At 62.0% G+C, this 27,839-nt stretch overlaps 1 protein-coding gene across 1 annotated transcript; it reads right to left on the bottom strand.

The window, feature by feature from the left end:
* LOC310923802 (adhesion G protein-coupled receptor L1-like) lies at positions 1-27,839 on the bottom strand (the record flags this gene model as incomplete). Its single annotated transcript, XM_083885738.1, is given in 11 exon segments — positions 1-104; positions 545-605; positions 607-627; positions 865-953; positions 2,941-3,738; positions 10,930-10,944; positions 19,533-19,642; positions 22,137-22,350; positions 22,398-22,484; positions 22,587-22,637; positions 27,797-27,839. Coding segments are annotated over 11 exon segments (1,593 nt in total), but the record flags the coding sequence as incomplete, so codon positions are not given.

Here is a 27,839-nt window from a genome sequence, read left to right on the forward strand (position 1 = left end):
CTTCTGGGCCACCTGGTTGACCCAGGGGCTGGTGCAGTTGCTCAGGTCGGGCCCGCGGGGGTTCCACACCCCCAGCCCCAGCAGGCACTGGAAGGAGGCGATGCCTGGGGGGCAACGGGGGGCTCAGGGGGACCCCAAATCCCCCCTGACCCCCACGGCCCCCCCACCCCCAGTCGTCCCTAATCCCCCCATTCCCCCCATCCCGCAGTCCTTCCCCAGTCCCCTCAGTCCTCCCAGTTCCCCCAATTCCCCCCAGTCTCCCCCAGTCCCCCAGTCCCCCCAATCCCCCCATTGTCCCCCAGTCCCCCCAGTCCCATCCCATTCCCCCCCCATTCCCCCCCATTCCCCCCAGTCACCCCAGTCCCCCCCATTCCCCCCAGTCCCCCCAGTCCCCATTCCCCCCATTCCCCACCCCCAGTCCCCCCCAGTCCCCCCCAGTCCCCCCATTCCCCCATTCCCCCCAGTCCCCCCCAGTCCCCCCATTCCCCCAATCCCCCCCAGTCCCCCCATTCCCCCAATCCCCCCCAATCTCCCCCCAGTTCACCTCGGGTCCCTTTGGGGCAGGGTCTCTCCACGAGCGCCCCCTGCTGGGCGGCGGGCCATTGCAACCCTGCGCACCTCCCGGGCCTCGCACAGGCGCCCCCCGCCCCCCCGGGACCCCCCCCGGGCCCCCCGGACCCCCCCGGGCCCCCCGAGCCCCCCCCGGGCCCCCCCGGCGGGCGGCGGGAGGCGGGGGCGGGGGCGGCGCGGCGGGGCCGCCGTTGGGGGGTCCCGGGGAGCCCCCCGGGGTGGCGGCGCTGTGCGCGGGCCCCGGGGGGGTCCCGGGGGGGGTCCCGGCCGCGGGGTGAGGGGGCCCCGCCGGGCCGTGGGGGTGGGGTACGGGGGGGCGGCGGAGCTGGGGGGGGCCGTGGGGTGCGGGGGGGCGGCGCTGGGCGGTTCCGTCGTCACCGGGCCTGGGGGGCGACAAAAACCCCGGGGGGGGGAGTTCAGGGCCTGAGGGACCCCCCTGAACAGACCCCCCCCAAAGGGAACCCCCCGCCGGTGGGGGGGGGGGGGCAGGGGCTGATGGCCCCCCCAAAATGACCCCGGACCCCCCCAAGGGACTGAGGCACAGCAGGACCCCCCAAAATCAGCCCGGAAGGTGCCCCCGGGCACTTGGGGGTCCCCCCCAAAGTGACCCCAGACCCCCCAGGGCTCCCCCCAAAGTAAACCGGGGCACCCCAGAACGAACTGGGACTCCCGGGGCCCCCCACGTACTTTGGGGACCCCCAAAACCCCAAAGCAGCCCCCCACACCGCCTGAGGCTGCACCCCAAAGTTCACCTGGACCCCCGGGGCCGCCCCCCCAAAGTAAACTGGGGCACCCCCAAAGTGACCCCAGAGCCCCGGGGCTGCCCCCAGGTGTGTGGGGGTGACACCCCAAAAGTAAACTGGGGGCCCCAGAATAAACCAGAGCCCCCCCCGAACACCTCGGGGTCCTTCTGCAACCGGGGCTGCACCCCCAAAATGAACCGGGACCCCCAGGGCTCCCCAAAAAACCCTGTGGCTCCCCCTCAGTACCAGAGGCTGCACCCCCAAAGACAAGCGGGACCCCCAGGGCTCCCCCTAAAAATATGGGGTTTCCCCTCAGTAGCTGGGGCTGCACCCCCAAAATAAACCAACACCCCCAGGGCTCCCCCCAGATATTTGGAGCTCCCCCCAAGGTACCAGAGGCTGCACCCCAAAGTAAACTGGGACCTCCAGGCTCACCCCGGGTATTTGGGGCTGGACCCCCCAAATAAACCAGCATTCCTAGGGCTCCCCTAAAAGTCCAAGGCTCCCCCCAAGTACCAGGGGCTGGACTCCCAAAGTAAACCAGGAGTCCCAGGGCTCCCCCTAAAAATCTGGGGCTCCCCCTCAGTACCAGAAGCTGCACCCCAAAATAAACGGGGACCCCCAGATAGTTGGAGCTGAACCCCGAAAATAAACTGGGATCCCCAGAGCTCCGCCCAACTACCTGAGGCTGCACCCCCAAAGTAAACCAGGACCCCCAGGCTTCCCCTAAGAATTCAGGGCTCCCCCTCAGTACCAGGGGCTGCACCTCAAAAATGAACCGGGACTCCCAGGGCTCCCCTTAAAAATCTGGGGCTCCCCTCAGTACCAGGGGCTGCGCCCCTAAAATAAACCAACACCCCCAGGGGTCCCCTGAGGTATTTGGGGCTGCACCCCAAATGCAAACCGGCACCCTTAGGGCTCCCCCGAGATATTTGGGGCTGCACCCCCAAAATAAACCGAGACCCCCAGGGTACCCCTTAAAACCTGGGGCTCCTCCTAAATACCAGAGGCTGCAGCCCCAAAAATAAACCGGGAACCCCAGGGCTCCCCCTAAAAATCTGGGGCTGCACCCCAAAAATAAACTGGGATCCCCAGGGCTCCTCCCGATATTTGGGGCTGCACCCGCAAAGTAAACCAGGACCCCCAGGCTTCCCCTAAAAATTGGAGCTTCCTCTAAGTACCAGAGGCTGCACCCCCAAAGTAAAGCAGAACTCCCAGGGCTCCCCCTAAAAATCTGGGGCTGCACCCCCAGAATAAGCCAGGACTCCCCAGATATTTGGGGCTGCACCCCCAGAATATGCCAGGACTCCCCAGATATTTGGGGCTGCACCCCCAAAGTAAACCGAGACCCGCAGATATTTGGGGCTGCACCCCCAGAATAAGCCAGGACTCCCCAGATATTTGGGGTTGCACCCCCAGAATAAGCCAGGACTCCCCAGATATTTGGGGCTGCACCCCCAAAATAAACCGAGACCCCCAGATATTTGGGGCTGCACCCCAAAGTCAAGCGGCCCCCCCAGGCTCCATCTGCTCCCTCTGAGGGTTCTCCCCCCAAACCCCCGCAGCCCCCCAAGCCCCTCCATCCCCCCAAACCCCCCCCGGCCCCCGGCCCCCCCATCCCCCTCACCGTCCCCGTCCAGCGGCGCGAAGTCGAGGCCGTAGCGCAGCAGGAAGTGGTTGTTCCACACGTAGAGCTGGTTGTCGCGGGGGTTGTAGCCCACCGAGGCCACGAACTGGTAGGGGTTGGGGAAGGGCAGCGCCAGCGCCGAGCCGCGCCCGCGCCGCGTGTCGAAGGCGTAGACCAGCGCGTTGCCCAGGTGCTCCGTGTCGTCGTCCAGGTAGACGCTGCGCACCACGTAGAGCACCCCGCAGGCCATGAAGGCGTCCGAGGCCGCCCGCTTGGCGTAGCCCGTCTCCCAGGTGCCCTCCAGGCGCAGCGTGTAGGGGTTCAGCTGGCTCACCACCAGCCGCCCGCCGTTGCCCTCGGTGGCGTAGATGACCCAGAGCCCCTCCTCGTCCACCGCCAGGTCGATGTCGGTCTTGCCGCCCCAGCGATACGGGGACGTGTCGTGGTAGTTGGCGGCGCCCACCACGGTCTCGCCGCTCTTGATGCGCGTCCGCAGGTCGTACTTGACGATGCTGCGGGTGCGCTCCTTGTTGTAGAACACGGCGCCGTCGTAGACCACGAAGCCGGTGCCGTCGGCGCGGTGCGGGAGGCGGTGCGTGGCCGCGGGCCGGGCGCCCACCAGGTCGGCCCAGGAGGCGTACTCGGTGAGCGTGTCGGTGCGGTACGGCACCCAGGGCAGCACGTAGAGCCGGTCCCCCGACTGCAGCGGGTCCCGGCACCAGCCCCCCGCCTGGTGGGGGGACTCGTGCGTGGACAGCGCCGGCCCCACGCGCTGCGGGACCCCCGGGCACACGAAAACTGCGGGGGGGGGGCGGCGGGGACGGGACACGGGGAGGGGAATGGACGGGGAAGGGGGAGATGGACAGGAGGACACGGGGAGGGGGGATGGACAGGGGGACACGGGGAAGGGGGATGGACAGGGGGACACGGGGAGGGGGATGGACAGGGGGACACGGGGGGGGGGATGGACAGGGGGACACGGGGAGGGGGATGGACAGGGGGACACGGGGAGGGGGGATGGACGGGGAAGGGGGGATGGACAGGGGGACACGGGAGGGGGGATGGACAGGGGGACACGGGGGGGGGGATGGACAGGGGGACACGGGGAGGGGGATGGACAGGGGGACACGGGGAGGGGGGATGGACGGGGAAGGGGGGATGGACAGGGGGACACGGGAGGGGGGATGGACAGGGGGACACGGGGGGGGGGATGGACAGGGGGACACGGGGGGGGGATGGACAGGGGGACACGGGGGGGGGGATGGACAGGGGGACACGGGGGGGGGCGAGGGATGGACAGAGGGACAGGGGGACAGACATGGGGACACGGGAACGGGGTGACAGACATGGGGACATGGGAAGGGGGGGATGGACAGAGGGACACGGGGTAGATGGGGGAGATGGACAGGGGGACACGGGGAGGGGCGAGGGATGGACAGAGGGACAGGGGGACAGACATGAGGACACGGGAAGAGGCCAGGGGCAGACAGAGGGACACGGGGAGGGTGGGGGACGGACAGAGGGACATAGAGATTGTGGGGATAGACACGGGGGCACGGGGAGGGTGGGGAAGAAGGACAGAGGGACATAGGAGAGGGTGGGGACAGACACGGGGACAGAGGGTGGATGGGAGGACAGACGGACATGGGGATGGACAGACGGACACGGGGACAGGGAGAGGGACGGGGGTACATGGGCGGGTGGGGACGGTATGCATGGAGGAGACGGACACGGGGACAAACAGGGACACGGATGAGGGACAGGGGAAGGGACATGGGCACAGACACAGGGACACGGGGACAGACACACGGACACAGGCATGGATGAGGGACAGGCACAGGGACAGAATGACAGACACGGACAGACGGCGGACACGGGTGGATGGCGGTCACGGCGTGGATGGGGGGACACGGGGGGACAGCAGGACGGATGGACGGAAGAACAGGGGACAGATGGGGGGACACGGGGGGACAGGGATGAGGATGAGGGGACAGACACGGACAGAGATGGGGACAGCAGGACGGACACGGGACAGACGGACACAGGGACAGGTGGGGACAGAGGGGTGGGCGGTGGGGACATGGGGGACACGGGGACAGACGGACAGAGAGAGGGAGGACAGGGAGACATGGGAGGGGACACGGGGACACAGAGGGGACAGACGGACGGGGGGACACGGGGGGACACGGGGGGGACAGCGAGAAGAGGAGAGAAAAGAGAAGCGTTTCATCAGCCACTGGGGGGTCCCACGGGGGGGCTGGGGGGGACCCCAACCCCGGGGGGATTTTGGGGACCCGGGGGAGGGACACGGGGGAGGGGAGGGGGGGGGGTCCCTTATCCGGGGAGGGGACAGAGGAGAGGGGACACAACGGCGGGGGGAGGGGGGGGGGTTGGGGACACCCCGACTGTCCCCCGGCAATGGCGGGAAGGGGGGGCCGTGCCCCCCCAGCGACCCCGGGACCCCCTTTTATCTGTGGGGGGAGGGGCAGCACCCTGAGGGGGGAGGGGCAGCTCTCCTTGGGGGGAGCCCTAAAACGGGGGGGGGCTCAAATCGGGGGGGGGTCCCTAAATCGGGGGGGCTCTTCCCCTCCCCTCCCCCCACAGCCAGGGACGATCGAGCGCGACGGAGACACGGGGGGGGGGGGGGCGGGGGGGGCTCGGGGGGGTCCCCCCGGTGCGGGGGGGGTTTGGGGGGACCCCCCCGGTTTGGGGGTGCGGGGGGGGTTTGGGGGGTCGCGCGTGGTCCCGGTGTCCGGCGCCGGCTGCAGAGAGGCTGGGGGAGAGAAACGGGGGGGTTAGAGCTGCGGGAGAGAAGGGGACACGGGGACACGGGGGGGACACGGGGGGGACACGGGGGGACCCCCGGAGCAGAGACCCTCCCCCCAAAAATCACCCCCCAGCCCCGCCCCCCGCGGGGTCTCTGCGCCGGGGGGGTGGGGGCCCCCCAAGGGGGCGGGGCCAGGCCGGGACCCCCCGGGGGACAGCGGGGTCCCCCCAGTGTCACCCCCAAAGGGACCCCGGGCTGGGGCCCCGCCCCCCGGCCTGGCCCCGCCCCCCGCCCGGGGCACGGCACAGGCAGGGCGAGGGGGAGGGGCAGGGGCGGGGCACACGCGCGTGTGAGCACAGGTGTGACTGCACTGGTGTGACTGCACAGGTGTGACTGCACAGGTGTGAGCTCAGGTGTGACTGCACAGGTGTGACTGCACAGGTGTGACTGCACTGGTGTGACTGCACAGGTGTGCACAGGTGTGACTGCACAGGTGTGAGCTCAGGTGTGACTGCACAGGTGAGACTGCACAGGTGTGACTGCACAGGTGAGACTGCACAGGTGAGACTGCACAGGTGTGAGCACAGGTGTGACTGCACTGGTGTGACTGCACAGGTGTGACTGCACAGGTGTGCACAGGTGTGACTGCACTGGTGTGACTGCACAGGTGTGACTGCACTGGTGTGACTGCACAGGTGTGACTGCACAGGTGTGAGCACAGGTGTGACTGCACTGGTGTGACTGCACAGGTGTGACTGCACAGGTGTGAGCACAGGTGTGACTGCACTGGTGTGACTGCACAGGTGTGAGCACAGGTGTGACTGCACAGGTGTGACTGCACAGGTGTGAGCTCAGGTGTGACTGCACAGGTGTGACTGCACAGGTGAGACTGCACAGGTGTGACTGCACAGGTGTGAGCTCAGGTGTGACTGCACAGGTGTGACTGCACAGGTGAGACTGCACAGGTGTGACTGGACAGATGTGAGCATAAATGTGTTCATGTGTCCACAGATGTGCACAGGTGTGACCTCAGGTGTGACTGCACAGGTGTGCACAGGTATAAGCACAGGTGTGTCTGTGCATGCACAGGTGCGTGTGGACATATGAACAGGTGTGCACACACCTGTGCAGTCACACCTGGCCAGTCACACACACCTGTGTGAGCCCATCTACACGCACGTGTGGGCACATGTTCACCTGGCTCTGCGTTTGCACAGGGAGGCTGTGGGTGTCTGTGAACAGGTGTGAGCACAGGTGTGAGCACAGGTGTGCAGAGGTGTGTGCAGGGGCAGCACATATGCACGCTCAGGTGTCACTGTGCAGGTGTGTGAGGGCTGCCACACCTGTGCTGTTCTGTGCTCACACCTGTGGCGGTTACCTGTGTGTGCTCACAGGTGTGGTTTTGTTGTCACACCTGCCCAGGTGTGTATGCTCACACAGGTGTGGGTCACAGTTACACTTTCACAAGTGTTTGTGTGCACACAGGTGTGGTGTTGTCACACCTGCCCAGGTGTTAATGCTCACACAGGTGTGTTGTTGTTGTCACACCTGCCCAGGTGTGCGCTGCCCCACCTGTCACACGCGCGTGTGCAGGGGGCGCGGGGGCTGCGTGTGCACGGGGAGACACCTGGGCCTGCAGCTGGATCCAGGTGTGCATGAGCACCTGTGGGTGCACAGCCCCAGGTGTGCACAGCTCAGGTGTGCACAAGGACTGGGAACACACAAGCCCCAGGTGTGCTCAGGCACAGATGTGCACAAGGATCCAGGTGTGCACAAGGCATAGGTGTGCCCAGGTGTGCACATCCCCTGCTCTGCCCAGCTGTGCCCAGCTTCAAATTTGCCCAGGTATGCACAAGGATCCAGATGAGTTCATCCAGGTGAGCCCAGCCAGGTGAGCACACCCCAGCTGTGCACAGGGATCCAGATGTGCACATCCCAGGTGTGCCCAGGTGAGCTCACCCAGGTGAGTTCATCCAGGTGAGCCCATCCAGGTGTGCACAAGGATTCAGATGCTCCCATCCAGGTGAGACTAGATGTGCCCATCCAGGTGAGCCCATCCAGGTGTGCACAGGGATCCAGGTGAGCCCCATGACCCAGGTGAGCTCATCCAGGTGTGCACACGGATCCAGGTGAGCCCCGTGATCCAGGTGAGCTCATCCAGGTGCTCCGGTCCAGGTGAGCCCCGGCCGTGGCGCAGCCCCCGCGCGGCCCCGGGGGTTTTGGGTGGGGGTCCCGGGGAGGTGGGGGAGGGGAGACTCACAGGCTCGGGGGGGCCCCGCGGTCCGGGGGGGCTCGGCCGGGCCCTGCGGGAGGAGGAGGAGGAGAGAGACACGTTAGGGGCCCCCCGCCCCCCGCTCCGGACACCTGTGGGAAGAAGCCGCGGCCCCGCCCCGGCCCCGCCCACACCTGCCCCTGCCCCGCCCCTCTCCGGCCACGCCCTCCCCGGACACTGCCCCGCCCCCCCGCCCCCCCCTCACCCCACGCGGACGGACGGACGGACACGGGGGCGACGCCCTGGCTGTGGGGTGACCCTGGGGTGACCCCGGAGTGACCCCAACTGACCCCGGAGTGACCCTGGACTGACCCTGGACTGACCCAAACTGACCCCGGAGTGACCCTGACTGACCCTGGACTGACCCTGGACTGACCCTGAGTGACCCTGAGTGACCCCAATTGACCCCTAAGTGACCCTGAGTGATTTCAACTGACCTCAGAGTGGCCCCAACTGACCCCTGAGTGACCCTGAACTGACCCCTGAGTGACCCAGAACTGACCCCGGAGTGACCCTGAGTGACCCCAACTGACCCGAGTGACCCTGAGCTGACCCCGGAGTGACCCCAACTGACCCCGGAGTGACCCAGAACTGACCCCAGAGTGACCCTGAGCTGACCCCTGAGTGACCCTGGACTGACCCCGGAATGACCCTGAGCTGACCCAAACTGACCCCAACTGAGCCCAGAGTGACCCTGGGCTGACCCCGGAGTGACCCTGGACTGACCCCAGAGTGACCCAAACTGACCCTGGAGTGACCCGGAGTGACCCCGGAGTGACCCTAAGTGACCCTGGACTGACCCAAACTGACCCTGGAGTGACCCTGACTGACCCCGGACTGACCCCTGAGTGACCCTGGACTGACCCCTGAGTGACCCTGGACTGACCCCTAAATGACCCAAACTGACCCCAGAGTGACCCTGAGTGACCCTGAGTGACCCCGGAGTGACCCTGGACTGACCCCGGAGTGACCCTGAGCTGACCCCTGAGTGACCCTGGACTGACCCCTGAGTGACCCTGAGCTGACCCAAGCTGACCCCAACTGACCCCGACTGACCCCAAACCTGACCCCATAACTGACCCCAACTAACTCTTGAGTGACCCCCCTGATGCCCAAACTGACCCCAACTGCCCCAAACAACCCCCAACTGACCCCCAACTGACCCCAAACTGACCCTGACTGACCCCAAACTGACCCTGACTGACCCTGACTGACCCCAACTGACCCCAAACTGACCCTGACTGACCCCAAACTGACCCTGACTGACCCTGACTGACCCCAGCTGACCCCACAACTGACCTCGACTGACTCTTGAATGACCCTCTGCTGACCCCCAAACTGACCCCAACTGCCCCAAACTGACCCCCAACTGACCCTGACTGACCCCAACTGACCCTGACTGACCCCAACTGACCCCACAACTGACCTCGACTGACTCTTGAATGACCCTCTGCTGACCCCCAAACTGACCCCAACTGCCCCAAACTGACCCCAACTGCCCCAAACGACCCCCAACTGACCCTGACTGACCCCAACTGACCCCACAACTGACCTCGACTGACTCTTGAATGACCCTCTGCTGACCCCCAAACTGACCCCAGCTGTCCTCGACTGATCCCTGACTGACCCCAAATGACCTTTACTGGCCCTCAACTGACCCTGACTAACCCCAACTGACCCCAAGTGACCCCGACCCCAACTAACCCAAAGTGACCCTGACTGACCCCAAATGACCTTTACTGACCCTCAACTGACCCAAAGTGACCCTGACTGGACCAAACTGATCCCAAAGTGACCCCAAACTGTCCTTAACTGACCCTGGCTGACCCCAAATGACCCCAACTGTCCTCGACTGACCCCTGACTGACCCTCCAACTGACCCTGACTGACCCCAAATGACCTCAACTGACCCAAAGTGACCCCAGCTGACCCTGACTGACCCCATATGACCCCAGCACTGCCCCGGCCCCCCGAGCTGCCCCTCCTGGGGGGATATTTTGGGAGGCTCTTTGATTTGGGGGGAGGGGGGTCTCTGGGGGGGTTGGAGGGACTCGGGGGGGCTCCCAGGGCCCCCCAAACTGCCCCTCCCCCCCCATTGAGGGGGTGACAGGAGGGGGGAGGGGTCACCCCAAACTCGGGGGGTCCCCGGGGGGGGGGTGGGGACACCTCAGGGGGTCCCCAAAGGGTTTGGGGGGTCCTGGGGGGGTCTTGGAGCACCTTGGGGGAGTCCTGGGGGGGGCTGGGGGGGTCCCGGGGACCCCCGAGGGGACATTGGGGGGAGTCTGGGCACCCCCAAATTAATGAGAGCTAATTAAGGGGGGGGGGGCATTGAAACCCCCCCCCCCCCGATATTGGGGACCTGGGGGGGAGGGGGAAACAAGGGGGTGGGGGAGGGGAAGGGGGGAAGGGAAAAAGGGGGGATTTGGGGGAGGGGGAGGATTTGGAGGGGGAGGGGAAGGGGGTGGGGGAGGGGCTCTGGAGGAATTTTGGGGGGCCCAGAGGGGGTGGGGGGAGGGGACAGGGGGAATTTGGGGTGCGGGGGGGGGAGGGGAAGGGGGAGGGGGCAGGATTTGGGGTGAATTTGGGGGATTTGGGGGGGCAGGATCAGTGGGGGAGGGGTCAGAATTTGGGGTCACTCGGGAGGCTTTTGGGGTGCGGGGTTTGGGGGGGTTTGGGGGTGCAGGAACAGGGTGTGGGGGGTTTGGGGGGGCTGGGGTGGGTTTGGGGTTCAGGGCTGGGGGGCTGGGGGGGTCAGAGGGGTTTTGGGGGGTCGGGAGGGTTTTGGGGGCTCTGGGGGGGGTCAGGGAGGTTTGGGGTGTCCGGGGGGGGTCAGGAGGGGTTTGGGGGCTCTGGGGGGGTCGGGAGGATTTTTGGGGGGTCAGCGAGGTTTGGGGTGTCCGGGGGGGTCGGGAGGGTTTTGGGGGGGCCGGAGCGAGGGGGTCCGTGTTACCTTTTTGTTCCACTTCTATTTTTAGCACCGGAAGAAAAGGCGGGAGAGAGCGGGGGGAGGGGCGGGAGGGGGGCGGGGGGGGGTGGGGGGTGCGGGGGGGAGGGGAGGGGTCACACGGGCGGGGGGGAGGGGAGGGGGAGGGGAGGGGGAGGGGCGAGAGAGGAGACAAAGAGAAAAGAGATTAAACGGCTCCGGCCCCCCCCGAGCCCGGGGGGACCCCGAGACCCCCCCGAGACCCCCGGCCCGGCGGGGGAGGGGCGGCACCGCCCCGGGACATGGGGACGGACACACGGACACGGGGGGAACAGATGGACACGGGGATGGACACGGGGGGGACAGATGGACACGGGGATGGACAGATGGACATGGGGATGGACACACAGACACTGGGATGGACAGATGGACACAAGGTGGACAGACGGACATGGGATGGACAAATGGACACGGGGTGGACAGATGGACACGGGATGGACACGGGACAGACCGATGGACACAGGGTGGACACATGGACATGGGATGGACACACGGACATGGGGATGAACATGAGATGAACACACAGACACAGGGACGGACAGACGGACACAGGATGGACACATGGACACGAGGATGGACACATGAACGGGGACAGACACACGGACACGGGATGGACACACGGACACGGGATGGACTTGGGGTGGACATGGGGATGGACACAGGGATGGAGGGACAGATGGGGGATGGACAGAGGGACACGGGGATGGAGATGGGATGGACAGACAGACGGACATAGGGATGGACACATGGATACGGGGATGGACACGGGATGGACAGATGGACAGAGGATGGACAGAAGGACAAGGTGGGACAAGGAGGTGTCAGGGGTGGTCGGATGGACAGAGGGACAGGCAGGGCTGGATGGAGACGGACAGACACAGGGACAGGAAAGGGAGGGAGAGAGGGATGGACAGAGGGACAGATGGACAGGATGGACAGACAGCAGGAGGGACCGATGGACAGAGGGGTGGATGGACAGATGGACATGAGGATGGACAGAGGGACGGGGGACAGACAAAGACAGATGGACAGAGGGATGGATGGGGACGGACAGACGGACAGACAGATGGGAATGAGGGACAGGGGGACAGAGTCAATGAGGGGGACAGACAGAGCCACAGACGGACAGACGGATGGACGGACACGGAAATGGGGGGCCGGGGATGGCCGGGATGGGGATGATGGCCGGGGGTGATGGATGGACAGACGGGCAGATGGACACACAGAAGGACAGATGGACACACGGACAGAGGGACAGGCGGCCGGGGGGCGCAGGGCTCCCATCCCCCGCACTCCTGAGCCCCCGGGGGGGTCGTGCCCCCCCGCCCCTCCCCCCCAGCCCTGGAGGGAGAGAAGAGACGGCGATGGGGGAGGGGCGGCCCGGGGGGGGAGGGGCTGCCGGGGGGTCCCGGCTCCGGGGGGGTCCGGGGGTCCCTCTCGGCCCCGCGGCGTCACCTGCAAAGGAAAGAGGCGCCCCCGCCCCTCCCCCAACCCCCCGGACCCCCCAAAACCTCCCCCGCCCCCCCCCCACGGCACCGGCGGGGACCGCGTGGGCTGAGTGTGACTGAGTGTGTGTGAGTGTGCCCTGAGTGTGTCCTGTGTCCTGAGTGTGCCCTGAGTGTGTGTGAGTGTGTGTGTGCCCTGAGTGTGTGTGTGTGACTGTGTGTGAGTGTGTGTGAGTGTGCCCTGAGTGTGCCCTGAGTGTGTGTGTGACTGTGTGTGAGTGTGTGTGAGTGTGCCCTGAGTGTGCCCTGAGTGTGTGTGAGTGTGTGAGTGTGCCCTGAGTGTGTGTGTGACTGAGTGTGTGTGAGTGTGTGAGTGTGCCCTGAGTGTGTCCTGAGTGTGTGTGAGTGTGCCCTGAGTGTGTCTGTGCCCTGAGTGTGCCCTGAGTGTGTGTGTGTGCTCTGAGTGTGTGTGAGTGTGTCCTGAGTGTGACTGTGTGTGAGTGTGCCCTGAGTGTGTGTGAGTGTGTGTGAGTGTGTGTGCCCTGAGTGTGACTGAGTGTGCTCTGAGTGTGTCCTGAGTGTGTTTGAGTGTGTCTGGAGTGTTCCTGGCATGTTCTGAGCGTGAGCCTGGCCCTGGTGTGTTCCTTGTGTGTTCTTGGTGTTTGTGGCGTGTTCTGTGTGTTCTGAGTGCTCTCAGAGTGAGCGTGGCCCTGGTGTGCTCTGAGCGTGTTCTGGGTGTGTCCGGAGTGTTCTGAGTGTGAGCCTGGCCTGGGTGTGTGTCTGGCATGTTCTGAGCATTCCTGGCCTGGTTCTGGCATTTCTGTGTGTTCTGAGTGTCCTTGAGGTGTTCCAAGCGTGTTCTTGCCATGTCCTCTGTGTTCTGAGCGTGTTCCTGGCATGTTCTCAGCACTCCAAGTGTGAGTGTGGCCTTGGTGTGTGCTTGGCACTTTCTGAGTGTGTTCTGGGCGTGTTCTAGGTGTGAGCATGGCCATACCATGTGTTTGGTGTGTTCTGGGTGTTCCTGGTGTTCTGAGTGTCTTTGGGGTGTTCACAGTGTGTTCTTGCCGTGTCCTCTGTGTTCTGAGCGTGTTCCTGGCATGTCCTCAGCACTCCCAGTGTGAGTGTGGCCTTGTGTGCTTGGCACTTTCTGAGTGTGCTCTGGGCGTGCTCTGGGTGTGCGCCCGGCCTGGGTGTGTGTTTGGTGTGTTCTGGGTGTTCCTGGCCTGGTTTTGCGTGCTCTGGGCATGCTCTGGGTGTGCGCCCGGCCTGGGTGTGTGTTTGGTGTGTTCTGGGCATGTCTGGCATGTTCTGAGCGCTCTGAGAGTGAACATGGCCTTGGTGTGTTCTGAGCTTGTGTTTAGTGTGTTCTGTGTGCTCTGGGTGTGCTCTATGTGTGTTCTGTGTGTGTCCAGAGCGTTCCAGGTGTGCTCTGGGTGTGCCCTGAGTGTGAGCACGGCCCTGGTGTGTTCAAGTGTGGCCTTGGCGTGTTCTTGGCCACGTTCTGAGTGTTCCAGGTGTGCTCTGGGTGTGCTCTGGGGGTGAGTGTGGCCGTGGTGTGTGCTGGGCATGTCCTGGGTGTGTTCTGGCATGTTCTGGGTGTTCCAGGCGTGTTCTGGGCGTGGCCCTGGGGTGTCCTTGCCGCGTGATCAGTGTGTGCCCAGTGTGTAATCAGCGTGTGCTTAATGAGTAATTAGTGCCTGTTTAATGTGACCCAGGTGTGCTCAGGTGTGTCCCAGGCCTGTCCCAGGTGTGTTCCAGGTGTGTCTGACACGCTTTGCTCACACGCCAGGTGTGGAGTTGGTGTGCTCTGAACACGCCCAGGTGTGCCCAGCCTGCACCATGCTGCTCTCCAGGTGTGGCTTCAGCACAGACAGGTGTGTGCCTGGCATGTCCAGGTGTGCCCAGGTATATCCCAAGTGTGTCTGACACGCTTTGCTCACACACCAGGTGTGTCATTAGCATGCACAGGTGTGTGCTGAGTGTGTCCTGAGCCCGCCCAGGTGAGTTTAGGAGGTGTCCTCCTGCACACCAGGTGTGTCCTTGGTACATGCAGGTGTGTGCTGGGCGTGTCCTGAGTATGCCCAGGTGTGTTTAACCCACGCCAGGTGTGCATTGAGTGTGCAAGGTGTGCACTTAGCGTGTCCTCAGCACGCACAGGTGTGCTCAGAGGGTTCCCAGGTGTGCTCAGAACATTCTCAGGTGTGCTCAAAGCATTCTCAGGTGTGCTCAGAGGGTTCCCAGGTGGGCTCAGAACATTCTCAGGTGTGCTCAGAGGGTTCTCAGGTGTTTAGATGTGCTCAACATGCACAGGTGTGTCCAGGTGTTTATCGTGCCCTTGACACACCCCCAGTGTGTCCAGGGGCCTTCGACCGATGCCAGGTGTGCCCTTGGCACATACAGGTATGTGCTGGGCATGTCCTCGGCACGCACAGGTGTGTTCAGGGTGTGTCCTGAGCATGCCCAGGTGTGTTTAACCCACACCAGGTGAGCACTTAGCGTGTGAGGTTCATGTTTAACGTGTTCTGAGCGTGCCCAGGTGTGCTCACCTGCCCCAGGTGTGCACTTAACACACACATCATGTGCTCAGGTGTTTATTGCATCCCTTAACCTGTCCTGAGCGTGCCCAGGTGCATTTAACACACACCAGGTGTGCATTGAGTGTATTGGATTCACGCTTAGTGTGTCCTGAGCGTGCCCAGGTGTGTTCACCTGCCCCAGGTGTGCATTTATCCTGGACATTGTGTGCTCAGGTGTTCATTGTGTCCTTTAGTGTGTCCAGAGCATGCCCAGGTGTGTTTAACACACACCAGGTGTACATTTATCATGGACACTGTGTGCTCAGGTGTTCATAATTTCCTTTAGCGTGTCCAGAGTGTGCCCAGGTGTGTTTAACCTGCCCCAGGTGTGCACACATTGTGTGCTCAGGTGTTCATCACATCCTTTAGTGTGTTCTGAGCATGTCCAGGTGTGTTCACCTGCCCCAGGTGTGCATTGAGTGTCAGATTCACATTTAACCTGTCCTGAGTGTGCCCAGGTGTGTTCACCTGCCCCAGGTGTACTGGGCACAGACAGGTGAGGGTGTGGCTCCCTCAGCCCCCCGGGCTGGCACCAGGTGTGGTTCGCTGTGTTCTACCTGTGCTTCGGGCGTGCTTTGGGCCACACTCCTGGCTGTGCTTTCAGTGCGTTTTTGCCGTGGTTTTTTCCTGTGTTTTGGTGGATTTTTGGTGTGTTTTACGTGTGTTCTTGGCACATTTTTGCCATAGTTTACATGTGGATTTTGGAGCGTTTTAGCCGTGGTTTTTGTGTATTTTTGCTGTGGCTTTTGTGTGGTTTTGGCGTGTTTTATGTGAGTTTTTGGCGTGTTTTATGTGTGTTTTTGGCATGGTTTTTCCTGTGATTTACGTGTGCTTTTGGCATGTTTTTTAACGTGTGTTTTTGGCTTGTTTTTGCCATAGTTTATGTGTGGTTTTGCCACGGCTTCGGTGTATTTTTGGCACAGTTTATGCGTGTTTTTTCATGTTTTTGCTGTGGTTTACATGTCTTCCTGCCATGCTTTTCATGTGTTTTTGGCACATTTTTGCTGTAGTTTACACATGGTTTTGGCACGTTTTTGCCATGTTTTTGCTGTGGTTTATGTGTGTTTTTGATGCATTTTTGCCATGTTTTTGGCCTGTTTTTGCTGTGTTTTTGGTGTGTTTTTGGTGTGTTTAATGTGTGTTTTTGGCCTTTTGCTGCCACATTCCTGCCATGCCCCTGCCATGTTTTTGCCATAGTTCACGTGCATTTTTGTTGTGTTTTTCCCATGTTTAACATGTTTTTTTGGCATGTCCCTGCCATGTTCCTGCTGTGCTTTTGGTGTGTTTTTGCCGTGTTTAAAGTGTGTGTTTGCTGTGTCCCTGTCGTGGTTTATGTGTGTTTTTGCCGTGGTTTTTGCAGCGTGTCTCTGCCATGTTACTGCCGTGTTTTTGCTGTGTTTAATATGTGGGTTTGGTGTGTTTTTGCCCTGCTCCTGCCCCTGATGGTTTTGCCATCTTCTTGCTATTTTTAATGTCTGGTTTTGCCATGGTTTTGCTGTGGTTTTTGCCATTTTAATGTGTGTCCCAGCCATGTTCCTGCCATGTCCGTGCCATGTGTTTTTGCTGTGTTTAATGTGTGTCCCTGCCATGTTTTTGCCATAGTTCATGTGTAGTTTTGGTGTGTTTTTGCCATGTCCCTGCCGTGTTCACTGTGTGTCCCTGCCATGTTCAATGTGTGTCCCTGCCGTGTTCACTGTGTGTCCCTGCCGTGTTCACTGTGTGTCCCTGCCATGTTCAATGTGTGTCCCTGCCGTGTTCACTGTGTGTCCCTGCCGTGTTCACTGTGTGTCCCTGCCATGTTCAATGTGTGTCCCTGCCGTGTTCACTGTGTGTCCCTGCCGTGTTCACTGTGTGTCCCTGCCATGTTCAATGTGTGTCCCTGCCGTGTTCACTGTGTGTCCCTGCCGTGTTCACTGTGTGTCCCTGCCATGTTCAATGTGTGTCCCTGCCGTGTTCACTGTGTGTCCCTGCCGTGTTCACTGTGTGTCCCTGCCATGTTCAATGTGTGTCCCTGCCGTGTTCACTGTGTGTCCCTGCCGTGTTCAATGTGTGTCCCTGCCTGTCCCTGCCTGTCCCTGCCGTGTTCACTGTGTGTCCCTGCCGTGTTCAATGTGTGTCCCTGCCTGTCCCTGCCATGTTCAATGTGTGTCCCTGCTGTGTTCAATGTGTGTCCCTGCCGTGTTCACTGTGTGTCCCTGCCTGTCCCTGCCGTGTTCACTGTGTGTCCCTGCCGTGTTCACTGTGTGTCCCTGCCTGTCCTTGGCGTGTTCAGTGTGTGTCCCTGCCATGTTCAGTGTGTGTCCCTGCTGTGTTCACTGTGTGTCCCTGGCTGTCCCTGCCGTGTTCACTGTGTGTCCCTGCCTGTCCCTGCCGTGTTCACTGTGTGTCCCTGCCTGTCCCTGCCGTGTTCAGTGTGTGTCCCTGCCGTGTTCAGTGTGTGTCCCTGCCTGTCCCTGCCGTGTTCACTGTGTGTCCCTGCCTGTCCCTGCCGTGTTCACTGTGTGTCCCTGCCGTGTTCACTGTGTGTCCCTGCCTGTCCCTGCCGTGTTCAGTGTGTGTCCCTGCCGTGTTCAGTGTGTGTCCCTGCCTGTCCCTGCCGTGTTCAGTGTGTGTCCCTGGCTGTCCCTGCCGTGTTCACTGTGTGTCCCTGGCTGTCCCTGCCGTGTTCACTGTGTGTCCCTGCCGTGTTCACTGTGTGTCCCTGCCTGTCCCTGCCGTGTTCACTGTGTGTCCCTGCCTGTCCCTGCCGTGTTCACTGTATGACCCTGCCGTGTTCAGTGTGTGTCCCTGCCTGTCCCTGCCGTGTTGTTCCCGTGCCCGTGGCGGGTCCCGGGGCCGGTGCCGTGTCCAGCCCAGTCCGGCCGTGTCCGGCCCCTCCCGGCCCTTCCCTCGAGGCTCCGGCGGCGGCTGCAAAGCAAAGCTGGGGGAGGGGCCGGGGGGGTTTGGGGGTCCCGCGACGGCGCCTGGGGAGAGACGGGGTCACCCCAACCCCCCCCGGGACCCCCGGGTCACACAGAGCCCCCCGGGGGGTCACAGCGCCCGCGGGGGGTCGGACACGGGGGGTCAGAACTGGGACAGGGGTCACAGCCCGGCCTGGGGGACAAACGCGACACGGGGGGACCCCGGGGGGCACAGACCCCCCCCAACACCTGGGGGTTCCCTGAGACCCCCCCAGTCCCACCCCACCCCCCCCAAAGGTGCCTGGGGGCCCCCAGGGTTGGGAGTCCTGGGGGCTGTGGGGTGCCTTGGGTGCTGTGGGGCAGGACATGGGGGGCACTGCGGGGTCCCCATGGGTTCCATGGGTGCTGTAGGGCGGGACTCCCCAGGTGCACCTCTGGGTGCTGTGGGGCTGGGGGGGACACTGTGGGGCAAAGCTGTGGGGCAGAGCTATGGGACAGAACAGGGGCTGTGGGGCAGAGCCATGGGGCAGAGCTGTGGGACAGAACAGGGGCTGTGGGGCAGAGCCATGGGGCAGAGCCATGGGGCAGAGCTATGGGACAGAACAGGGGCTGTGGGGCAGAGCCATGGGGCAGAGCCATGGGGCAGAGCTATGGGACAGAACAGGGGCTGTGGGGCAGAGCCATGGGGCAAAGCTCTGGGGCAGAGCTCTGGGGCAGAGCTGTGGGGCAGCACTTGCTGTAGATGTATGGCACCTCCAGGTATTTATAGGTGCCAGGACTGGGGGTGCTGTGGGGCAGGACAGCACAGAGCTGTGGGGCAGAGCTGTGGGGCAGGGCCATGGGGCAGAGCTGTGGGGCACAGCCAAGGGGCAGGACAGCTGTGGGGCAGAGCTGTGGGGCAGGGCCATGGGGCAGAGCTGTGGGGCACAGCCAAGGGGCAGGACAGCTGTGGGGCAGAGCTGTGGGGCAGGGCCATGGGGCAGAGCTGTGGGGCACAGCCAAGGGGCAGGACAGCTGTGGGGCAGAGCTGTGGGGCAGAGCTGTGGGGCAGAGCCAAGGGGCAGAGCCAAGGGGCACAGCTGTGGGTCACTCACTGTACTGCACCTCCAGGCATTTGTAGGTGCTGTGGGGCAGGTCTATGGGACAAGGAAGGATCTCTGGGGCAGGGCAGGATCTACGGGACAGGACAAGATCTATGGGGCAGGTCCATGGGGCAGGATCTATGGGGAAGCACTCACTGTCGGGCACGCAGCTGTACTGCACCTCCAGGTATTTGTAGGTGCTGTGGGGCAGGATCTCTGGGGCAGGTCTATGGGTCAGGATGAGATCTATGGGTCAGGATCCATGGGGCAGCACTCCCTGTAGGGCACACAGCCGTACTGCACCTCCAGGTATTTGTAGGTGCTGTGGGGCAGGTCTATGGGTCAGGATGGGATCTATGGGGCAGGATCTCTGGGGCAGGTCTGTGGGTCAGGATCCATGGGGCAGCACTCACTGTAGGGCACGCAGTCGTACTGCACCTCCAGGTATTTGTAGGTGCTGTGGGGCACTGTCTATGGGTCAGGACAGGATCTATGGGGCAGGTCTGTGGGGCAGGTCCATGGGGCAGGATGGGATCTATGGGGCAGGATCCATGGGGCAGCACTCACTGTAGGGCACGCAGTCGTACTGCACCTCCAGGTATTTGTAGGTGCCCGGGCAGGGGTCGGGGAAGGCGTCGGAGCCGGCGACCACCACGCACTGAGTGCGGTTATTGCACCTGCGGGGACACGGGGACACGTCGGGGACATGGCAAGGACACAGGGACACATCGGGGACACAGCTGGGACACAACAGGGACACGCCGGGGACACAGCTGGGACACAACAGGGACACGCCGGGGACACAGGGGACACATCAGGGACACAGCTGGGACACAACTGGGACACAGGGGACACATCGGGGACACAGCTGGGACACAACAGGGACACACCGGGGACACAGGGGACACATCAGGGACACAGGGACACATCGGGGACACAGCTGGGACACAACAGGGACACAGGGACACATCGGGGACACAGCTGGGACACAACAGGGACACACCGGGGACATGGCGGGGACACATCAGGGACACAGTTGGGACACAACAGGGACACACTCGGGACACAGGGGACACATCAGGGACACAGGGGACACATCAGGGACACACCGGGGACACAGGGGACACATCACGGACACAGCTGGGACACAACAGGGACACGCCGGGGACACAACAGGGACACGTCAGGGACACGCCAGGGACACAGGGGACAGTGGGGGACATGGCAGGGACACAACAGGGACATGCTGGGGACACACTGGGCACATGGGGACACATCGGGGACACAGCAGGGAGACACTGGGGACACGATGGGGACACAGGGGACATGGCAGGGACACACCGGGGACATGTCAGGGACACAGGGGACAGTGGGGGACACGGGGGGACATAGGGACAGATAAGGGACACAGCAGGAGGGGACACAGACACAGGGGATGCAAGGGGACCTGAAGGGACACAAGGGGACATGGGGACAGTTGGGACACACAGGGAAACACGTGGGGACAGCAGGGACACTGGGGGGACATGAGGAGACAGCAGGGGACACCAGGGGACACAGGGACATTGGGGGACGCATGGGGACAGCAGGGACACAGGGGGACATGGGCACAGCAGGTGAACAGGGACCTGAGGGGACATGGGGACAGGACGGGACATGGGGACAGCGACGGGACACAGGGACAGTGGGGACACGGGGACAGGAGGGACATGAGGACACAGAGGATGTGGAGCTGGGGACAGAGGGGGACAGCACAACATGGGGGACATGGGGACATGAAGGGACAGAGGGACACAGGGACATGGGGACAGGGGGACACAGGGACATGGGGATACAGGGACACGGGGACACAGGGACACAGGGACAGAGGGGACATGGGGACATGGGGACACGGGGCAGGGCACAGGTGTGGCCCTGGCACTTGGGGACACAGGACCCAGGTGCCACCGCCAATGTCCCTGTGGGGGGGACAGTGCCCGCCGTGGGGACACGGGGACATCCTTGAGCTGTGCCACCCCCGTGTTGTCCCCATGCTGTAACCAGGGCCACCCATCCCACGTGTCCCACACCCTCAGTGTCCTCATGTCCCCCCCTCAGTGTCCCCACATCCTGCCTGTCCCCAGGTCCCCCCATGTCCCCACGGGGCCACGTCTCCCACGTGTCCCCAAGTCCCCAGCACGTCCCCACTCCCCCATGTCCCACCCTCCTGTGTCCCTGCACAGTCCAGCCTGTCCCCATGTCCCCAGGGTGTCCCCAGGGTGTCCTCAGGGTGTCCCCAGCCTTCTGCACGTCCCCATGTCCCCTATGTATCCGTGTACCCCCCATGTCCCCTTGGTGCCATCACGTGCAGGTGCAGGGCCAGGACCCTGGTGTCCTTCAATGTCCCCATGTCCCCTCTCAGTCCGTGTGTCCCCACAATGTCCCCATCGTCCTGCACACCCCCTGTCCCCATGTCCCCTCCCTGTCCCTCTGTCTCCTCCTTGTCCCCATGTCCCCAACCTCCTACACCTTCCCTGTGTCTTGGTGTCCCCAGTGTCTCCAGTGTGCCCATTGTCCCCAATGTCTCCATTGTCCCCAGTGTCCCCGTGTCACCTCTGGGCCATGACGGCTGTGCCTGGGGTCCCAATGTCCCCAATATCCCCGATCCTCCCAGTGTCCCCAGTGTCCCCAATATCCCTGATGTCCCAATGCCTCCAATGTCCCTGATCCTCCCAGTGTCCCCATTGTCCTCAATGTCCCCAATGTCCCCAATGTCCCCGGTGTCCTGAATGTCCTCGATGTTCCCCATGTCCCCAGTGTCCCCAGTGTCTCCAATGTCCCTGTGACCCCGTGGTGTCACCTCTGTGCCATGATGGGATGTGCCTGGGGCAGGTAGCACTGCACATTGGCCATCTGCCCGGGGTCCCTGATGTCCCCAATGTCCCTGACGTCCCCATGTCCCCATTGTCCCCGTTGTCCCCAATGTCCCCAGTGTCCCCATGGTGTCACCTCTGTGCCATGATGGGGTGTGCCTGGGGCAGGTAGCACTGCACGTTGGCCATCTGCCCGGGGTCTCCATTGTCCCCATTGTCCCCAATATCCTTGATGTCCCCGATGTCCCCATTGTCCCCATTGTCCCCATTGTCCCCATTGTCCCCAATGTCCCCATTGTCCCCAGTGTCCCCATGTCACCTCTGTGCCATGATGGGGTGTGCCTGGGGCAGGTAGCACTGCACGTTGGCCATCTGCCCGGGGTCGGCGTCGCAGATTTTGTCGTCGGTGCGGCCGTAGTTGGCGTCGGCCACCAGCACCACGTCACTGCCGGGGCAGCGCAGCTCCAGCGGGTACCCCTCGCAGGCCAGCTCCCGCCGGGCCAGCCCGAAGGGCAGGGCGCCCCGGATCAGACCTGGGGGGCCCAAAATAGGGTCAGGGAACCCCAAAAACCCGGGGTACCCCCATCCATCCATCCATACCCAGGGTACCCCTCGCAGGCCAGCTCCCGCCGGGCCAGCCCGAAGGGCAGGGCACCCCGGATCAGACCTGGGGGAGCCCAAAAATGGGTCAGAGAACCCCAAAATATGGACAGGGAACCCCAAAACACCCAGGGTACCCCCATCCATCCATACCCAGGGTACCCCTCACACACCAGCTCCCGCCAGGCCAGCCCGAAGGGGAGGGCGCCCCGGATCAGACCTGGGGGACCCCAAAACAGGGTCGGGGAACCCCAAAACAGCCGGGGTACCCCAATCCATCCAGCCCAGATCCTGCTGTGCCAGCCCGAAGTGCAGAGCACCCCAGATCAGACCTGGGGGACCCCAAAAATGGGTCAGGAACCCCAAGATGGGGTCAGGGAACCCGAAATGGGGTAAAGAACCCCAAAATAGGGACAAGGAACCCAAAAAACCTGGGGTACCCCAGTCCCTTCACAGCCAGGGTACCCCTCACACAGCAACTCCTGCTGGGCCAGCCCGAAGGGGAGAGCACCCCTGATCAGCCCTGGGGGACCCCAAAAATGGGTCACAGAACCCCAAATGGGGCCAGTAACCCCAAAAAACCAGGGGTACCCCAGCCCATCCACACCAGATCCTGCTGTGCCAGCCTGAACGGCAAAGCACCCCAGATCAGCCCTGGGGGCACAGGGAACCCCAAAACAGGGTCAGGGAGCCCCAAGATAGGATCAGAGAGCATCAAGTGGGGTCAGGGCACCCCAAAATGGGGTGAGGGAACCCAAAACACCCGGGGTACCCCAATCCATCCACACCATCCACAGATCCCTCCACAGGGTCCCTAAACAGGTCCCTGAACCCCAAAGGGGTCCCCACACCCCTATGTGGGGTCACTGAACCCCAAATCTGGGACTTCTGGGCAGCCCCCGACCCTGCAGCCCCTGGCCCCAAATCCCAAACACCTGGATCCTCCAACCCCAAACACCTGAGACCCCAATCCCAAACACCTGGATCCTTCAATCCCAAACACCTGGATTCCCAAATCCCAAACACCTGGATTCCCAAATCCCAAACACCTGGATCCCCCAAACCCAAACACCTGGATCCCCCAAACCCAAACACCTGAGACCCCAACCCCAAACACCTGGGACCCTGCAACCTGACACCGGAGACCCCCAAACCTGGACAAAGGGGAGCTCCAATGAATGTCAGAGACCCCCAAAATCCAGGCTGTTCACAGTCCCAAACACCTGGATCCCCAATCCCAAACACCTGGGACCCGGAATCCTGAACATTTGGGACCCCAAATCCCTGACATTTGGGATCCCCAAACACCTGGATCCTGCAAATCACAAACACCTGGATCCCCAGTCCCAAACAGCTGGAAACTCCAATCCCAAACACCTGGAAATCCCAATTTTAGACATTTGGGACAACCCCAATCCCAAACACCCAGATCCCCTGATCCCAAACACCTGGATCCCCCAGTCCCGAATATTTGGGGTCTCCAATCCCAAACACCTGGATTGTGCAATCCTAAACACCTGGAAGTCCCAGTCCCCAACACCTGGATAACCCTAATCCCAAACACCTGGAAACCTCAGTCCCAAACAGCTGGAAATCTCAATTTTAGACATTTGGGACCACCCCAATCCCAAACGCCTGGATCCTCCAGTCCCGAATATTTGGGATCCCCAATCCCAAACACCTGGAAATCCCAATCCTGCACACCTGGATCCCTGATCCCAAACACCTGGATAACCCCAATCTCCAACGCCTGGCACCCCAAATCTGACACACCCGAGTTCCCCCAGTCCTGGGAACCTGGGACCCCAAATCCAACACCTGGGACCCCAAAACCCAGGGTGTCCCCAATCCCAAACACCTGAGACCCCAAATCTTTGGGGCCTGAGACCTCTGATGGATGTTTCAGTCCCCCAAAAAATCCTGAATCCCCCCAAGCCTCAACACCGGGATCCCCCAAATCCTGGACACCTGGGATGGTTCGGGGATCCCCAAATCCAGGAACCCCCAAACCCAAACACCTGCGACCCCAAAACCTGGGGGTTTCCCAATCCCAAATTCCTGGGACCCCAAAACCTGGAGTCTCCCAATCCCTGGCAATGTGGACCCCGAATCCCAGACACCCGGATCCCCCAACCCCAAAAACCTGGGACCCCCTAAAATCCAGGGTCCCCCCAGTCCCAGATCCCCCAAACCCCGAATCTCCCTTTCTCCAAGGCACCAGGATCTCCCTGATCCCAGATCCCATTTCCTCCCAAAATCTGGGATCTGCCTGATCCCAGATCCGTGTCCCCCCAAATTCTGGGGTCTTCCATTCCCAGGCTCTCCCTGGATCTCCCAAATCCCAGACACCCCCAAACCTGAGATCTGCCCAATCCCTGATCCCATGTCCCCCCAAAATCTGGGATCTGCTTGATCCCAGATTTCGTGTCCCACAAAATCCAAGATTTGCCCAATCCCAAATTCCATGTCTCCCAAAATCTGTGATCTCCCTGATCCCAGATCCCGTGTCCCCCAAAATCTGGGATCCACCTGATCCTGGATCCCCCAAAATTGAGGATCTTCCCAATCTCAGATCCTGTGTCCTCCCCAAATCTGGGGTCTGTTTGATCCTGGATCCCCAAATCTGGGATCTCCCATTCCGGGGCTCTCCCTGGATCTCCCAAATCCCAGATCCCAAACCCAGGATCCACACAATCCCAAATTCCATGTCCCCCAAAATCTGTGATGTCCCTGATCTGAGATCCCATTTCCCCCCAAAATCCAGGATCTCCCCAATCCCAGATCCGTGTCCCCCCAAATGTGGGATCTGACAGATCTCCCTGATCCCAGATCCCCCAGTCCAGGGTCTCCCATTCCCGGGGTTCCCCTGGATCTCCCAGATCCCAAATCCCAGACACCCCAAATCCAGGATCTGCCTGATCCCAAATTCCCTGTCCCCCAAAATGTGGGATTTGCCTGATCCCAGATCCCCAAACCCAGGATCTCAGATTCTCAGAGTCTCCCTGGATCTCCCAAATCCCAGATCCCAAATCTGGGATCTCCTTGATCCCAGATCCCCAAATTCCAGGGTCTCCCATTCCCAGGCTCTCCCTGGATCTCCCAAACCCCAGACACCCCAAATCCAGGATCTCCCCAACACTGGATCCCCAAAATCCAGGATCTGCCTGATCCCAAATTCCACATCTCCCAAAATCCGGGATCGCCCTGATAGTGGATCCCCAAAATCCAGGATCTGCCTGACCCCAGACCCCATTTCCCCCCAAACTTTGGGATCTCCCAATCCCAAATCCCCAATCCGGGATCTCCCCAGTCCCCGACTCTGGGACACCCCAAAGCCGGGGCTGCAGGGCACGCCTTGCACACTCACTGCACACCCCTTACGCACCCTTTACACACTCACTGCACCCTTGGGGTGTTGTACAGCCCTTACACGCCCCTTGCACACCCTTCACACACACACTGCGCCCCTGGGGTATTGTACAGCCTGTACTCAGCCCTTGCACACCCTTTACACACCCACTGCACCCCTGAAGTGTAGTTGAGGCCTTGCACACCCCTTACACACCCCTGAAGTGTGGTTGAGGCCTTGCACACCCCTTACACACCCCTTACACAGACCTTACACAGACCTTACCCACCCCTGAGCACATCTGGGGTGTTGTACAGCCCTTGCACACCCCATACACACCTGGGTTGTTGTTCAGCCCTTGCATACCCCTTACACACCCATTACACGTCCCTTGCACACCCCTGAGGCCTTTAGGCCACTGCACAGTCCCTGCACAGACACTGCTCAAGCCTTGCACACCCATGAGGTGTGTACAGACCCTACACATGTCTTACACACCCCTAACAAACCTGGAGTGTTGTAAACCCCTTACAACTCCCTTGCACACCCCCTTTGCACGCCCCTGTGCACCCTGGGGTGTGACACAGGCCTTACACACCCCTTACACAATCCCTGCACGCCCTTTGAACGAGCGTTTCACAACCCCTGCACGGCACCTCTGGGGTGTCACATGGGCCTTGCGCACCCCTTGCACACCCCTGAGCACCTCTGGAGCCTTGCACACCTCTCACACACCCCTGGGCACCCCTGGGCTGTTGCACACGCCTTGCACACCCCTCACACAACCAAAGAAACCACTGGAGACCTGCACAACCCTTACACACCCCTTACACACTGCTGGGCATCCCTGGGGTGTTGTACAGCCCGTACACACCCCTTGCACAACCAAAGGCACCTCTGGGGAGTTCCACGCCCCTTGCACAAGCAAATACACCTGTGGGGAGCTGCATACCCCTTGCACACCCCTTGCACACTCCTGGTCAACTCTGGGGTGTTGTACAGGCCTTGCACACCCCTTGCACAAGCAAAGGCACTTGTGGGGGAGTTCGACACTCTTTGTACATCTCTTACACACCCCTTACACACTCCTGGTCACCCCTGGGGTGTTGTACAGGCCTTGCACACCTCTTGCACAACCAAAGGCAGCTCTGGGGAGTTCCACGTCCCTTGCACGCCCCTTACACAAGCAAAGACACCTGTGGGGAGCTGCACACCCCTTACACACCCCTTGCACAGCCCTAGTCACTCCTGGGGTGCTGCGCAGGACTCACACATCCCTTGCACAACTAAAGACACCTGTGGGGAGTTGCACACCCCTTACACACCCCTTGCACACCCCTGGTCACCCCTGGGGTGTTGCACAGGCCTTGCACAGCCCTTGCACAACCAAAGGCAGCTCTGGGGAGTTCCACATCCCTTACACACCCCTTACACACCCTTACACTCCCCATGTCACCTCTGGGGTGTTGCACAGGCCTCACACACCCTTTGAACAAGCAAAGTAACCTATGGGGAGTTCCACACCACTTGCACGCCCCTTACACAGCCCTCAGACACGCCTTACACACCCCTGGTCACCTCTGGGGTGTTGTACAGGCCTTGCACACCCCTTGCACAAGCAAAGGCACCTCTGGGGCAGTTCCACACCCCTTACACACCCCTTGCACACCCCTGCTCACCCCTGGACTGTTGCTCAAGCCTCACACATCCCTTGCACAAGCAAAGGCAGCTCTGAGACACTCCACACCCCTTACACACCCCTGGTCACCTCTGGGATGTTGTACAGGCCTTGCACACCCCTTGCACAAGCAAAGGCAGCTCTGAGGCGTTCCACACCCCTTACACGCCCCTTGCACACCCCTGGTTACCTCTGGGTGTTGTACAGGCCTTGCACACCCCTTGCACAAGCAAAGGCACCTCTGGGGCAGTTCCACACCCCTCACATGCCCCTTGCACACCAGTTGCACACCCCTGGGGTGCTGTTGAGGCCTCGCACGCCCCTCGCACGCCCGCGGTGTCGGTGTCCATACCGTGTGTGCCCGGGGCGCCGATCACCATCACCATCACCATCAT

This window comes from Zosterops lateralis (genome assembly GCF_965231275.1).
Source record: "Zosterops lateralis genome assembly, contig: HAP1_HAP1_SCAFFOLD_336, whole genome shotgun sequence".
NCBI classification, from domain to species: Eukaryota; Metazoa; Chordata; class Aves; order Passeriformes; family Zosteropidae; genus Zosterops; species Zosterops lateralis.